The following is a 16,496-nucleotide window of genomic DNA, read 5'->3' as shown; positions in this document are numbered from 1 at the left end:
AAGTGGGACCACTGCAGAGCAGGAGGTTCAGCAGCAGCTGATGAGTTGGGTGAGAAATGGAAGCTGATTAAAAGTTTTAAACTCGCTTGGAAGACAAAAGAAAGAGAAATTTGAAGTTTTGGAGAAGGCATCTCAGGTACATTTCCAACGGATTTGTGCTAAAATTCTTTCTTTAATTAGTTTTTTTGTTGTAGTTTTTTGTCAGATTTGCTCCGTGCTTCCGTAGTGCATTCACTGATGATTCATCTAACATACTTGTGTCTGACAAGACCTCCCAGAGGACGAGGAAGAACTCGTTTGAAAGACAAATTCATTGATCGTTGTGACTGTGACTGCTTGCTGTACAGATTAAACGATTGGCAGTTTGACAGCTGACAGACTGACACTGATTGATCGATCAGCGCTTAACTGGAGGAGACCTCTGACAAACATGCAGCTTATATTGCTTACAAATGGACTGATGGATGGATTGGACTTGCCTGTGATTTGCAAAAGTGCCATTTTGACTCACCATCCCTACCGCGACGGTCCAACGTCGCCTTGGTAGATGAAGATGAGATGTAGAGGAAACCGTCCATGAAGATGGAAGCCTCAGGCAGGCAGGCGTTCTCTGACCATTGGTCCAGTCGAGGGAAAGCTACAAGGGAAGCAGAGGAGGAACACATGAGCAAAGAAATGGTTTTCCTCAAAGAATGTAATGGCACCCGTCTATTCATTCATTCCTTTACTGCCATTTATGTTACCTTTTTCTCAAGGGATGCAAAGCAAAATTAAAGCTGGAGTAATCAGATTTTTTAAGCAACATTGGAGAAAAAAATAATAGTTACTTATTACTTTTATTCAAGTATCCGGAGAGAGATCAGATCAGGTGAAGTAGAGGCCCAGAGGGATGAAGTATTAAGTAAGAAGCTGTGGTGCAATGGAGTAAAGCCAATGACATTTTCACCTGAGAGATTAGGGTTTGAACTCCTGGTTGTTGTAGGTTGCTGGTATTCAGCCAGTACAATTGGTCACAAAGATATATATATCGCTGCACCAAAAACCTAGTAATTGCTTTGATCACTAGCAAGTTGCCGTGGTTGTCTGTATTCTGCATGCAAAATGCCAAACATTCTCCAACCACTTGCCAAGTGGTGGTTAAACTGCAAGAAGTGCAGGACAGTCCAGAAATGGGAAATGTTCCCCTTTGAACAAAACTTTTGACTTACCGCTGGAGTCAACAAATTTTAAAAGCTTACTTTGAGGCGACTGTTCCCCATTTTTGGTTAGTAGTTGACATATGCACACTATGGCTAACTGCAGAAATCCACTAGCAACCAACCCAGTTGCAAAGAGGTTTTTTGGTAGACCACTGTATACCTCTTTGCAAACAAATTTATCTACCAATAGCCAGCAACCTCCAGCAACCACTCACCAACCGGTCAGGGAAAGGTTTACAGTGGGTCGCGAACCAGTCTCTAGTGTGGCCCAGTGAGAGTGTGGCCTAATTTGTAGTGCAAATGCCATTTCCTGTCCAGTGGTGCTTTCGGTTGGTTCAGCTTTTCTAGATCTCTGCCTACTGCAGCTTTTAAGAATTGTTTTAACGTAATAAGTGAGCATTTAAATTGGTTTAACAATCATACGATATGCAAAATCACATAAATAGACGAAGTTATCGGCAATGGGAAAATAACCGAGTGCACCCAAAGCTGTTTTCTGGGGTAATTTTTTATACTGTATTCAATAACTTTGTGATCTCTCTCCTGTAGAATTCCACTCAGTAAATAATTCACTTGCAAAGAACATTTGCTGAAAGGGGCAACAAGGTGATGCGTCTGCCCTCTAACCATAGTACAGTGGCTCCACTACACACGCTAACATGACAATCACTGCTTGCATTAGCTGATATTCTAACAGATCCCCTAACACCAGCCTCCAGTGCATGCCAATCACTGCTGAGATCTCATTTTGCTGTTCAGATTTGGGATGTGGAAAGTGTTTTAGATTAAAATAACACCAATCCCACGCGTGATTCGAGCTTTCTCTCCCAGTGTCATCCGTATAAAATACCTGACTGAAAAGTCTGTCCTTTAAGCCGAATATGTGAATCCCCGATCCAGCTCTGGGAGGCTTTCACACTACTGAAGGACCCATAAGCAAGACAATGAATCCCCACTGGCTTCACAATTGCTGTTCTTGAACTCGTGCACTGACCTACATATGGAAAGCATTTTCCCGTGGGCATCAATAAAGCAGCACAGTATTATCTTCTTTTTTTTCACAAGCAGCATAAAAAGTGATTATACAAGTTGGTGTTTATTTATTCATGACATTGAAAGAGAGTGACCATGTGACAAAGTCAAAGACGCAGCATTGTGAGAGCACTTCGTGGCAGAGTCCTCCACGTGCTGTATCTGTTAAAAAAACCCGAATAATTTCTACACTGTGTCCTCGCTTCATCTTTGTCCATTAAAATTAGAAGTCACTCATTTTTCTCTCTTTTTCTCGCAAACTTCAAGAGCTCCCCACATTCAACCTTATCATTCTCAAATTCAATTAGCTTCAATTCTGGGGTTCAATTTTCTGCCAAAGCCTTGGAAATATCTTACAGATTTTATCTTCACTACCTCCAGCTCCCTCATCAAGCAAGGTAAAATAACTTTAATTGAAACCACTTTTGATTGAAGTGACATTTCTACCCTTTAGTAACACCACTAATGCCTCTTCTCAGGACGGCGTATCGTTCCCCAGCGAAAAAACAGCCAGTTAATTTAACAAGAAAGCTTATTCTGAACATCGTTATGTGTGTAGTTTCATTATGTCAGACGAGCTAATTGTGTTCAAATGTGCATTAATACTCTTTGCTTTGAAGTAAACTATCAAGTAAGCACGTAATAAAAAAGGATTTAGAAGCCCAACTTACAGAGCATTTAAGAACTACAGCAAAAATCATACGTCTCTATAGAAAGCATTTTTTTTACTGTCCAAAATTGTTTCAGTGGTGCAAAGAAACCAAGAAGAGAACAAGCCATGAATCTCTAAAAACTGAAATGTAATTATAGACTCAAACACAAATAAGGACAGTATATATATTGCAATTTCAAATCCATGTCAAACGTAAAGGTTCAAAGGGTTCTAAAGGCATAAAAACATATCAAAACATAAAAAATATGTTTTTCTCATATTAAAACAAACAAGCAACCTATTAGAAATACACAGAGAAATGTGAATAAGAAACAAACTTAGGCTACTGCTAGATGTAATCACTTGCAAGCAGGGTACTGGACAGGAAAACCACCTTACGAATGTTTTGGTCAGTAGTGCATTCTTATTGTAGCGCGTTATTTGTTTAGAAGCTGCCAAGTCCTTCACAAACAATTGCTACCTGATCACCAAGTGGTAGCAAAAATTGATAAAAACGTGGCAAAATGTGGACAAAACTAAACACAGTGACACTGAAGACCACTGAAACCAATAGGTTTCAAAAGCCACGGCTTTTATTTTGAAAATTAATGGTGCGTCCATTCGCAGTTTTCATTGCTCTCTTTACAGTCTCACAACCATATAGCAAATAGTTGGTGAGTAATAACAGACTAATTGGCATTTTCCATGGAAACACTGACACTGTGGTAATCTGCTGGTGACCAAACCAATTGCAAAGAGGTTTTTTAGTGCAGCACTATACACCTCTTCTAATATGCCAGTTTTTGTGCAGCGACAGCAAGCAAATGCGCAACTGGTAAGGGAATACGCATTTTCCCCCCTGGAGACGAGCGGTTATCAGGGGGTCATCGAGGAGTCTCTGGGCCTGTGTTACTGCAGCATCTTATTAGCAAACTGTTAGCCAATGTTAGAGAGATATAAGAACAGATCAAACTCTGCCTTAAAGGTGAATACAAAACAAGAAAAACATTATGACTTAATATCCGTTCAGCTTATTTTTGTCCACTTAATAATGCTCGTGTGTTCCCTCAGTCATAATGTCTATGTTCATTTTTCTATAGAAGTAGGAAATCAAACCTCCCTTTTCCTGCAAGTCTCTGCAGCTGCTGCTTTGTTCACGTCATACAGTTTGCATTAAGGCTGGGATTATGCTCCCGTCTGGAGAGCCTCAGACACCATGGTTGAGTAAGTTGTTGTTATTACTCTGTTTGGCAGTCTGCGTGCAGGAACCACGTGTTGTCGGTGCCTCTGCAGTGCAGAGTCCTTATAGACGTACTACACAACGTCTGCACGGAGCCTCATGTTCACCCTCTGATGACGACATTTATGACCCCTGCAGACTCGTAGGTGTGAAAAGTATCATTTCTGAATAGGAGAAAACCTACACGCTCAGACTTCACAGGGGCATTTGCATGCTTTAAAGGCTCAAAGATCTAATACGGGGATAAAAGTCAAAAGAATATTAAAAATTCAGAGAATTTTCATTGTGTTTTTAACTGAAGGAGCTGACAAAATACACAGAGGGGCATTTTTTCATTTTTATGTGATTGGACAGTTAAAATTAGACAGGAAGGTGGAACGATGGGTGTGGGAGAAGACATGCAGCAAAAGGGTCCCAGTCAAGACTTAAACCAGGCCACTGTGTTGAGCCTTGTTGAGCCTCGACCAGGTGAGCTAAATGGGCCCCCAGCCAGATGCATATCTATATAATTATGGTTCTCGGGGCCATGATGCATCATAGGGTACACAAAAGAGTCCAAGAAGAAGTAGTTCCCACCCTGAATAGCATGTTTAAAAATTAGCCTTCAGTACAAAATCCATTTATTAAATCCAAATGCTCCATTTGAACTTGGATGGATTGTTGTTGGTCAATAGGCAAGAACTACATCACCTTTGTAGCTACTACATTATTCAGCACTAACATCAGCTGCAATAGCCAAATTAATCTTTAGCAAGTTATTAAAAAAAAAAACAAAATATAAGAAGTATAAAAAAGTTTTAATGCTAATTAATAATCCATCAATGATTTAATTAATAAACATGCATCAGTTTTGGCATTTTTTCTTTACATAACTGTGATTCTGGCCAAGTTTATCAAGTAAATATCAATGAAGACTTCAAGGGAAAATTACATTGAAAAACAGCTCACAAATGCACGTCATCCTTCATCCATTTACAGCCGAGCTCGTATAAAGCAACATCCCAACAGCAGCAGCATCATTTCTGCAGGACACAGGCCTTTTTTCTTGGCTATTCGTAACAAGTAATATACTTTTGATGTGATGCCAAGGAATGCCGTGCCAAGTTAGTTAGCAGCATCTGTAATCTAGCTGTGAATCTAACAGAGGATATGTCTGCCAATTACGGCATCATAAATACACGGAATATGATTTTCGCAGTCAAATTGCAGGGAAGTGAGTCTACGCACACACATACGCGGACGCACATGCACACATTTTCCACTGTCGACCATTCAGATTGACAAAATGTAAATAAGCCAGTGGCTTGATGTGGTATCAGTTGTAACAAGGCTCCCTTTGTGAGCTTTCTAAACAACCCCTCTGGGCCCCTAAAGCTGGACTCTGTTAAGATGGGACTGTGATGTCTGTGGGGGCGGCAGCTGAGAAGTCTGGCCTGCGCCGATTGGCTCAGTCCCCTGTGAAGGGAGGTGACATGACAGAGTGCTCAATTAGCCATCTGGTCGCCCACGGCAACGGTCACAAAGTGGTCCCCAACAAGCAGTGGACAGTGGGGTAATCAGAGGAGCTCGGTCACACACATGCACGCACACACCTACACAAACGCGCGCGCACAGAGCAATGAGGTAAGCGATAACACAAATACAGAACATGTGCGGGAAGAGCGTAAAGGAACGCCTAAGTCAGCTAAAGATAAAAAGAGCCAGAGGTTTCCTCAGTGTATAAACTTATAGTCATTCTTAGGATTAAAGAAAAAGAAACTATTGTATTTATTGAGCTGTATAGCTGGAGGCCATGCTCACACACACATACACAAACACACACAAACACTTTTAAAATTCAAACCATCCACAAACAGACACTTCACCTTAATTTACCCAAACACTGAGCAGCTTTTTGCGACCTCCTAACCCTCTTACTGCCCTGCGTACAGTCAGAGGGAACTGGTCGAAAACATAAACAATGTCAACAAGGACAGAAAAAAAAACCTGCCAGTCTTGCATTGAAGCTAACAACGGGGTGAAATAGAGACGCGAGTTTGATTTAGTGTCTCTATATATATATATATATATATATGTGTGTGTGTGTGTGTGTGTGTGTGCGTGTGTGTGTGTGTGTGTGTGTGTGTGAGTGTTCCTTTTATTACCCACACTGAAAAGTCTGCCAGATAAATTTTTAATGTGACGCAAGATTCAGGGCATCAGGGACGCTAGGGCGACAACAATAAAACTTCTTTGCCTCCACATCCATGGTGTGTCATTTAAGGAGTGGAATGATGCCAAAAGTAAGAGGCATTGCTGTACGGCTCGGTTTCACAGTACAACGGCCTCCTGGGTGGAGTGAAGAGCCTCCATAAAACACTATTTACATGTTTACATTGTTCTCCTCACAGTTGTAGGCATTAGCTGATGCCTAGCAGGGCGGGTGTTACGCAACAAGATGTGCAAGTCGTTTCGTTAAAACTGTGAGCTTAAAGCCAACATTTGTACAATTTTTATGGGGTTTAGCATTTTACAAATAGTTCAGATGGCAGGGGTTTTGCGTTTACAGAGAAGTGCTGCAGTCCTGAGGAGAGCAGGCTTTTCTTTATGCCACGCTTTGCACTGATATTATCTGCTGGAGGAGCTGCTTTAACAGCTGTATTATCTAATATTTCTATAACCGGTCAAATTGCTCTTTCAGGCTTAAACAAGTTACACGTAATGCTTTTTAAGACCTTTCTAATATCACTTTAAATGAAATTTAGGCCCACAGTCGGTGTGGAAATATGAATAAAAACATGCACTCTCTAAGTGAAAACACTGTCTGTTCAGTAAGATCAAATACACGTCATTTTAAAAATTGTAAGAAAGCTGCAGCCCAATCTGAAACCTGAAATCTTTGCAGACACCAACCACTCTTTCACTGCAGTCTTCTATAATTGAGACTCAGTCTTCTGACATCTTCCCTTTAGTCTCACGGCAGCCACGACACTGCATTTGAACACTTTCTGTACCAAGCACCAGATACAGGACACCCTCTGGTTCAACTGGGGTCAAATAAACAAAGAACAACATGCAACTTAAATCCTTCTAAAATTGACATTTTGGGAAACCAGATGTCCCTCTGTATGTGAGACTGCACAGCACTTCTTCTCCCCTGTCCTGTATCTGGAGACAGAGTCCCATTATTTTGACTGGTTCTGCAGGACATGCGCTATTTTAAAGGCTGACTTTTACCTAATGCACATAATAGGAAGGCTTTTTATTATTTTGTGAGTCAAGGTTAGCTTATCTAATGCTATAGCCTTACTGAAACCCAAAGATCGGCTCACCCTGATGACGTCTTACGGCACTGTCACCTCACAGTAAGAAGGTTACTTGTTCAAACTCTGGCTTGGTTGTTTCTGTGTCCTCACTAGCTCAACAAAGCAACATTTGTCAATGAATGACTCCCTAGGAGTAAGGACTTGGCGACAGTGGGAAGGAAAAACTCCCTTTTAACCCCTCAGAGAGGGGTGACCATCTGCCGTGACCACAAAGCCTTTTCTCTTTTTGACAAGTGTTCTGTCAAAAATCACGAGTCACTCCCCGCTGATGCCTCACTGTTGGATCTTGCTGTCCATGTAAAAACGTAGTGACTCAGATTCTGCCTGGAGACGCCACGGACCTTCTTTTCAGCCTCTTTTACTTATAAGACCAGCCACACACATCACGTCTTATATTCAGAGGGTGAATAATGCAGAAGAACATGCAATAAACACTAACAACTTGTTATGCTGAATGTTCTGCCTGGTCTCACAAGACTTGATTGGCCAAACCAGTCCTCCATGTCTTCTATTTAAGCCATGGGCCTAAATATTGCACCACTACATCAGATGTAGAAGTCTCAAAAACTCAAGCATCAAATATAAAATACCTGGCATTAATGGGTTATAGATGGACATACAGTTGCACTGCCCTTCAAACACAAAAGATGGCACACAATATTACGATAACACCCCCATGTGACTTTTCAATCAAGAATGACTTAAATCGCTGTAGAGGTTTCGACACCGACTACTGCTGCTATAAATTATATCTAACAATTTCATCTATAAAGGTCTCCTTGGAGGTAGAGATACACCAGACATGAAGTTTATACAGGAACTTAGAAATATACAAGAAATCATCACAGGGAAAGCCTTTGACTATAAGGAATAGAGGCATCAACGAAGCTGCCCTCGGGGAGTTCCTAAAATGTGAAGAGACACTGCCACGGAAAGCTACCATTGGCTTTTTAATAGAATCCGGGATGGTAATGTGCACAGGAACGTGCTCCTACAGTGTCCCGAGGTGCTTTGAGGCGAGCAGGTGCGAGCTTGAGAATGAGGTCCGTGGAGGCCCCCTCCTTACAAACACGCAGAGAAAGGAAGCTAATGAAGTGGCCATGCTATCTGCTATCAGCAGATGTCCGAACACCGGGGCTACAAATTAGCCGCCATGGGGGGAGCAGAGTGTGGAGACGGTTTTGGGAAAAGCGGGGCTTGCAGCTTTGGTTTTTGGCTTTTGGGGGGCTTCACCGCATCCTGGGATAATAGAGGGTTTGTCCCTATTCTTATTTTCACAAACTGGGAGCGCAATTCACACTGTGAACGGAGACAGCGGCGATGTTTTACACACACACCAAGAGGCAGTCCGATTTGGAGTTTAGTTGTTAGGAGAAAGAATTCTTCAGGGTGCCTGTTTATTGCTGGCTCATTCCAGTCTGACACCACGGGGATAGCGAGTTTTGAAATAGGCCGCGTTTGTCTGGTTTACAGCACGACGTGGTGGTCGAATAAAGGCCTGAAGGTCACTCTTTATGTGAATTTCGGTTTTACAAGATAAGCAAACGGGCAGAAAAAAGAAATTTGCTCACAGCCAGACATAGTGGTTTGCTTCTGCAAATGCTTAAAATACCTATATCTGTCCTTGCATGTGTTCAATCGTTATCCTGCTGGAAAATTCAACTGTAAGGCTGAGGTCTTTTCAAACTCCAAACTCGCTCTGAACTCAGTTTTGCCCTCAATATTGGCTGCTGTGTTTCTCCTTTTATTCCTCCCTCTGTCAACTCCATGCTATACAGTAGGGATGGTGTCATGTGGGTATTGAATTGTTCCCGGAATCTGCCAGACATAACGCTGCACACAACAAATGAAAAAGTTCATTTTCTGTTTAATCAAAATTTTCACGAGTCTGCCTGCAAACTCTGGGGGCCCACACGCACAAAAACAATGCAGACACTGCTTTCTGCAGCTTTGTGCGATCTGACAATGCGTCCAACAGTAGGAAAATGTCAGAAGAGGGAGTCCGGACACATTTTGTGGTGAGGTTTAATCTTTTCACAGCACAACTATTTATTTTTCTTTCCATCACATAAAACAGCAGGACAGTCTCCTCTCTCGGCCTTTTATTTGGAATCTTTAGTACCTGTAGGCACCTGTGCAACCATGATGAAAAACATGTTTGATCGTGGCTGTAGTTCGTTTTACTAAATCTACCTTAACACGCAAGTCTGTCTCTCACTTATTTGACATTTCCAGCCTGTCTGCGGACTGCATATGTACAGCAGATCGTCACAAAGAGGTCCCAGTCCCGCAGCGTCGCTGGCTACATCCATAGTGAGCCAAATTGAAATCAAAAGCAGAACCAAACACATGCACGATACAAAGCTCCATATAAACCTAAGATCTCACTACAATGGTAGTGATTATGATTCAAAAAAATAAAAATCAACAACTAGAATTCGTCTCACATCACATTTCTGCATTATTGTTCGCCGTGTGTCTATGTGGGTTCTCTCCGGGTACTCCAGCTTCCTCCCACCGTCCAAAGACATGCAGTTAGTGGGGTTAGGTTAACTGGTGATTCTAAATTGTCCAAATGTGTGAGTGTGAATGGTTGTATATCTGTGTTAGATTTGCGACTGCCGAACTGTCCAGGGTGTAGACTGCTTCTCACCCTATGGCAGCTGAGATAGTCTCCAACCCACCTGCAAACCTGAATTGTAGAAGAGGATGGATGGATGGATGGATGGATGGATGGATGGATGGATGGATGGATGGATTGTTGGATGGATGGATGGATGGATGGATGGATGGATGGATGGATGGGTGGGTGGATGGATGGATGGATGGATGGGTGGATGGATGGATGGATGGATGGATGGATGGGTGTGTGGATGGATGGATGGATGGATGGATGGATGGATGGATGGATGGATGGATGGATGGATGGATGGGTGGACGGATGGGTGGATGGATGGGTGTGTGGATGCTGTCATCTTCACTGCGAAAAAACTGAGCAATGTGTGCAGTGAGAGGCTACACGCTCTGCTAAAATCGTAAAGCCTACATAAAAGTCCATCCACACTAAAATAACACAGGTTGCCAACCTCCTTGTGACCAACTACAAATAGCTGCCACAACTGGTTGTCCAGAGGTTGAATGTGCAGCACCTTCAATCACAAAGTGACTGCACAGGTGGTTCCCAGCGAGGCAGTCTGACTTGAACAGGCAGAATTTAATTGTAAACAATTTTATTCGCCATTAAATCTATAAACAGTCAACACAAACACTGGAATCAATCTGAGTCAGTCCGTTCCAATGAGCGTAACAGCTCAGTGGACTCAACTGGTTGCCATCTGGTTGTATACTGGTTATATTCCTATATAAAAGCAGGGTTGTCTACATCACTTTGCAGTAAAATCTCCATCTTGCAGAAACGACGTCACTATTTCTGGAGGAATTTCCGAGTTTCTAAATCTATGAGGTTCTGGTTGAAGTGTGAATGTCAGGAGCTGCTTTTGCGTATGTCGACAGCAACAGATCTGCAATTTTCACAGATTTGTCACTAACGGATTGCATTCAATCCCCAGCTTGACCCACTTACATCACAATCTGACTGATAAACAGACCGACAGGCAATAAGATCACAAGTTCACTGCACACAGTCGCTGTAATTCTGATCATGCTGCAATCTCCAACCACAGTTTTCTCTGGTGTGACTGTAGCATTAGATGGACACTGAGATTACTAGTTTCAAGCCATATAAAATGTTTATTTTGTATAATACCCACTCGAGTTTTTTGGGTTGAGCAGACTTTGTGATTAAACCATACCGTAACATATGCAGTGTCCTTGTTCCTCACTTCTGATTGTAAAATACTGAGAAGGTGGCATTTATATTGAAAAACTGTTCTCATGTCCATCTTTTAAATACAGCCTAAGGCTAAAATTCTCACGCTACACAAGTGTGAGTTTATTTTGCATCAAGTACAAGATGCAAGAAGTATGCAAATTGACACCAAGCCTAACTGCTGGGCTGAGATACGATCTAAACTTTGATCTCCTGCAAAGAGCCACCTAACCACCACAGCCTCCACATCTGTACTTTCTGCCTTACTAAATAAAAGGCACACTGCTTCCTACATTGGTACTGAAAGTTGGTATTGAACATAAATCATGTGGCTGCAGAACTGTCAAATATAAATGTAATTTCAGGGGATACTGAGCTGCTATTTCAGGATATTAAGAAAAGATTGTGGTACCATGTTGCCAGTTTCACATATATAGAGACATTTAGTCATCCTTAAGGTCTCTGTTCTGGCTAAACTTTACGGTTAGGAGCACTTTCCTTGTCTCTGTCATTTAGATCTAATTTCCAAAGTGCTGCAGTGGTGATTGTTCCCTCCGTTACAGCCAAAGAATAGAGTCAGTCTGCAGGAGTCATATTTTTGGTTTTCAGTAGCCTCCCTGGCCCTGGACCTGCTTGTCCACAATAGATGTTCAGTTTATTCAGACAGGAAAACTCTGTTCATACACATCTATTTGTTAATGATGAAGCCCTGCAACTCGCAGGCACATAATGAGCACACAGACGTGGCCTTTCTACACGTTTCAGATCGACAGTACGTCTGAAGCGTGCCGCAAGAATGCGCGCGCATTTATCTGCCCGTCCGCTCACGCGCTTCGCCAGCACACCTCCAAGTAATGGCCGTTGCCACAGTAACCAGGTGACCCACGCTAGCAATTAGAGAGTCCCTAACAGGCTCGGTGCCGGCAAGTGCACACAGATGCAGCGCATACATTATGTAAACTACAGTCCCCGTGAAAGTCTCCCTCACCTGCCTCAGCCAACAGCAGCCCGGCTCACGCTTCTAATTTAATACGTCCTCAACATCGGCAAAAAAAGAGAAGAAAAAAAACCCACATCCATCACGAGGAAGCCACACGACACAGCACATCTGTGGCGTGCCTCCAAACCGGGGACATTAGGTGGGTATTACAAAAGGTGGGTGCAGGGGGGGAAGTAGACAGAGGGAGAGATGGAGAAAGAGAAAAAGGGAGAGAGAACTTTTAACTTAAAACTCACCAGCTTCATATTTGTGGGTTTTTCTGTCTTTATTTCCTATTCACGGCGGAGAGGGAGGGAAAAAATAAAAACTCCCTCTGTGCTTTTATGAACGTGGCGGCACAGCGGTGAGTATGGGCTTTAAACATGATTGGCTTGTTAAAGTAGAAGGGATAGGGGCAGAATATATGTGGTGCTGATGGTTGTAAAAGTCCAACTTGCACACCTGGTTTAAAGGCCTTTTCACAGATTTATGAGAACGTGTCAGCTTTTTTCTTTTCTTTTTTTTTTTTTTAACTCGGCCAAAAGAATACATGAGTTATTCTTTCTGTTGCCTTGGCACCTCAACTGTGTTGAACACTGACCACGGAAAAGTTTCCGAGTACAACTCCCGTTGCCTTCGTTAATGAAGCAAAACGAGTATGCGCAGCGGAAACGCGCTTTTCGGATGCTTCAAAGTGAGAGGAGACAGTAACAAAGTTGCTTACCGCACAGTTTGTTCTGGTGCAGGAACTCCATCTGCAGCTTCTGGCCAGCGCGCTGAGCCAAGAGGTACGGGGTGGAGTAGGTTGGATCCCCGGTGGCGCACATAACATCTGCCCCGCTGAACACGAGTGCCATGGTCTGCAGCACATCAGAGGACACCACAGCTGCACACAGCGCCTTCACACATAAAAGAAGATACAAGGGCCCGTGATGAGCTTATTTGCGAGTTTCGCTCACATTTTATTTGCAGTTTCGGCGTGTTTGTGAATCAGATTCCCGAGGCTCATTTTTAGTGGTCGCAAATCTCATTTATGGACGTCCACCTGCCACTTTCCATTTCCTGCTGTGATAGCCTAATAAAAGAATGAAGAAGTGGAGCAGCAGCTCATTGGATTTCTAAGTAGCTTTCTGTAGCTGGATTAATGCCTTAAAAGAAAAAAAAAAAAAACAGACATAGAGACAGTGAAAAAAATCTCTGGAAATGTAAGTATGGCTTCACTTCTCTGTGTAGGAGGAGCAGCGTGGTGTTGCTGCGTACGTGTATGCGCGATTGCCAGGTTGATAGAGGACAAAGAGTCTATAAAGCGGCGTCAGAAAACCACATAAAGTTACGAATTGAGTTCCACCCGCTGATCTCAAAAGAGAAGTTAAAATGCGATCAAACTTTAATACTCCCAGTGGGAATCATTAAAGCTCAAAACCCTGAGCTAAAAAAAAAGGAATATAGCAAATAAGGAGAGGACAAATGGGCCATATTAAATATAATGAAACTAACAATTTTCACAAAGAGAAATGTGGGAATAAAGACATGAAACACAACGAAGTGAGCTAAAAGTACAAAAGAACAGCAGCAGGCTGCGATGAAGCAAGATAGAGTGAATTTCCTGCAGGAAAACAAACCAAGCATGGAATATGTGTATATATATATATATATATATATATATATATATATATATATATATATATGAATCAGAAGCTGATAAATACAGCCATGTAATCTGTGCATGGATAAACAGAGCATGTATTAAACGTTCAGGATGAGCCTAAACAAAGAGTGCAGTGTGCAGGCGGGTAATAATTAAAGGAAAATCCTTGACCCCTCCTCTCAGGAAGATCTGTTGCTCTGTTTGAGCACCCTCGATGCCCTCCTTTAGAGTGAGGGTCAGCGCGAATCAATACACAGTTGTTCCGGGTGATCACCTTGATCCTCTGATGAACCTTTTCTATCCTGTTGGAAATGGTCTTTTTCAGGACTCATCGAGGGGACACAAGAGGTCTCCGAATGGTTTGGTAATTATGAAAATGATGTCACGGCTTTCTCATCACCAGAACTCAACACACATGGGAGCTTTCCATCACTATCAAAATGACACATAAGGAGTATCCTTTGGAGGAAAGGTGTCTCATCACTCCAGCAACGCAAGAGAGACCTACAGAATCAATGCCGAGGCAGACTGAAGCGGTTCTGGTGGAACAGAGTGAGGTTGGTTTTTCCATGAATTTTATACATTTGTACGCCTCCACCAGTCACTATGAAACTTCAATAATGAGCAGGGTTCTCCAACTAAGAGACACAAAGCTACTGCAGAGGAAAACTATAAGGAAGGAAGGAAGGAAGGAAGGAAGGATGAATTGATGGATGGATGGATGGATGGATGGATGGATGGATGGATGGATGGATGGATGGATGGATGGATGGATGGATGGATGGATGGACGGACAACCACAGAAGACTTTACTGATGCCAACATTCTGTTTCTTATTCATCCAACATTCACCTTGTATACTGTTCCAGTGTACCATCACTGACTGAAACTGTGGGGTGTGTGGCATGAAATTCTATTTATTTCTACCGAAAACGTTTTTGTTTTTAGTCAACAAATAGATTTAAAAAGAAAACAAAATTAAATGCAGCCTCTCAGTTCAACCGCAACGTTTTTAGCTCCTCCCCTTTTAAAGCCACTCGCTTCTTTAAGCAGACCTTTTCTGATTGGCTGAATAAAAATGCCCCCAGCAGTTATTATAGATGTTAACCTGGCTACTGCACATGTTAATGCCACTTAGCTACTAGCAAGTAGCTTGTAACCACCTTAGCTGCCACATTAATCAAAATATGTTGCAAAGTCACCAGAAGTGCAGCACAACAGACAACCTAACCATGTTGTGTCATTTGGAGTTTTTTTTTTTTTGCACTACCTAAGAGAATCTTAAAGTTATATACTGAATAATATTTGGAAAAGTTTTAAGCTGCTAAACCACTCCTCACGAAACGCCAAAGGGATTTGTGTCTCACTGGCCAAGCCAATGTGTAAACGACTACACTATACACAACAGAAAAACAGTGTTGTCACTGATGGTTTTGTTCTTTTCTTTATAAGAATAAAATGCATATAAACATAACCCTGCTTCATAACAATACAAAGCAGGGCCATTATATCAAAGACATATTTCCTACTTCGATGCAGAGAAACCGTAGCTACACTGGCCCGGACACTCAAGTAATACCTCAAGGTGGGATAGTGAGTCAGTGTAGCATCCAGTCTGGCCCTGGTCAAGCATGAGAAGCAGTAGTACTGCTGCCCAGATATTTTCGTATATAGACCATGACTGTGACTTCTTGTCAACCCTGTTGAACGACAGGCAGAGAATGAACAAAAGAGTAAATGCGACGATAGCTGGAGGCTTTTGACAAGCGACCACTCGAGAGAATATTATTAGGAGAGCCAGCCAGCTGGGCTTCCTTTCTCCGCTGATGCTTCCTGGCACGTAGCTTGTGATGTTCCCTCTCCAGTCCACCAGTACAAGACACGGCCGGGGATCAGTGGCTTGGTTGCTCCATCAAGCCAAAACAATGTAGCTTCTTCAGCAGATCATAATAACGTCTGATTGGTAACAGTTGCGGTGTCTAGTGATGGAGGACATCAACACGGGTGGTTTCAAGAGATTAACTAAAGCCTGACAGAAAAGCAAAAGCAGCCTCACTTAGGATTCTATTACACTCCATTCTAAAACAATACCAACACCTTTTAAGGCAACTTATTTAACGTATTGCACTTTAAAGAAAAGTATCTAAAAGCCACTAAGAGGTTAAACAGAAGGAGGCAGTTAAAACTAATTCCTGTGAGTTTCACTTTTTCTTCCCATCTCCTCTTGTGAAGCCTTAACCTTCATTTAAATACAGACTCGATATTCTTTAGACCTTGCTGACATCAAACTAAATGCGGTGTAAGGTAACGCCGCACTGGTTTCACGTAAGCAGGGAAGGTAAATAAATAAATTTCCTCTATACACTCTTCTTTACATTCCACCTTTAACAGCGCCTATAAGATGAAGAAAGACATCGTTATAGAGCGAGTGTGGTGTCTGGCCATGCAGACATACTTTGTGATCCCGCTAAGATAAGCAAGATAAAAGAGTCTGAAGAATACAGTCTGAGCAGGGAAAATATTTTCTGTCTATTTCAATCTGTCCAGTCGATTGATGTGACACCGTGCACGATGACCCTCAACAAAGGGGATCAACGGAGGAGTCGAGTGGC

The 16,496-nt window shown here is 42.3% G+C and overlaps 1 protein-coding gene across 7 annotated transcripts in view; it reads right to left on the bottom strand.

Moving 5' to 3' along the window:
- Positions 1-16,496, bottom strand: part of arap2 (ArfGAP with RhoGAP domain, ankyrin repeat and PH domain 2) — a 176,490-nt gene that overhangs the window by 67,560 nt on the left and 92,434 nt on the right. For all 7 annotated transcript variants that reach the window (XM_082526030.1, XM_082526031.1, XM_082526028.1 and 4 more), the window contains exons 14-15: positions 12,961-13,135; positions 512-637 (exon numbers count right to left, since the gene is read on the bottom strand). In XM_082526030.1, coding sequence (XP_082382156.1) covers positions 512-637; positions 12,961-13,135 — 301 coding nt within the window. The remainder of the gene's footprint in view (positions 1-511; positions 638-12,960; positions 13,136-16,496) is intronic.

This window comes from Aulonocara stuartgranti, assembly GCF_965226115.1.
Source record: "Aulonocara stuartgranti genome assembly, chromosome: 3".
NCBI classification, from domain to species: domain Eukaryota; kingdom Metazoa; phylum Chordata; class Actinopteri; order Cichliformes; family Cichlidae; genus Aulonocara; species Aulonocara stuartgranti.
Note: the sequence above shows the minus strand (reverse complement) of the source record. Positions and strands in the feature narration are given on the sequence as shown.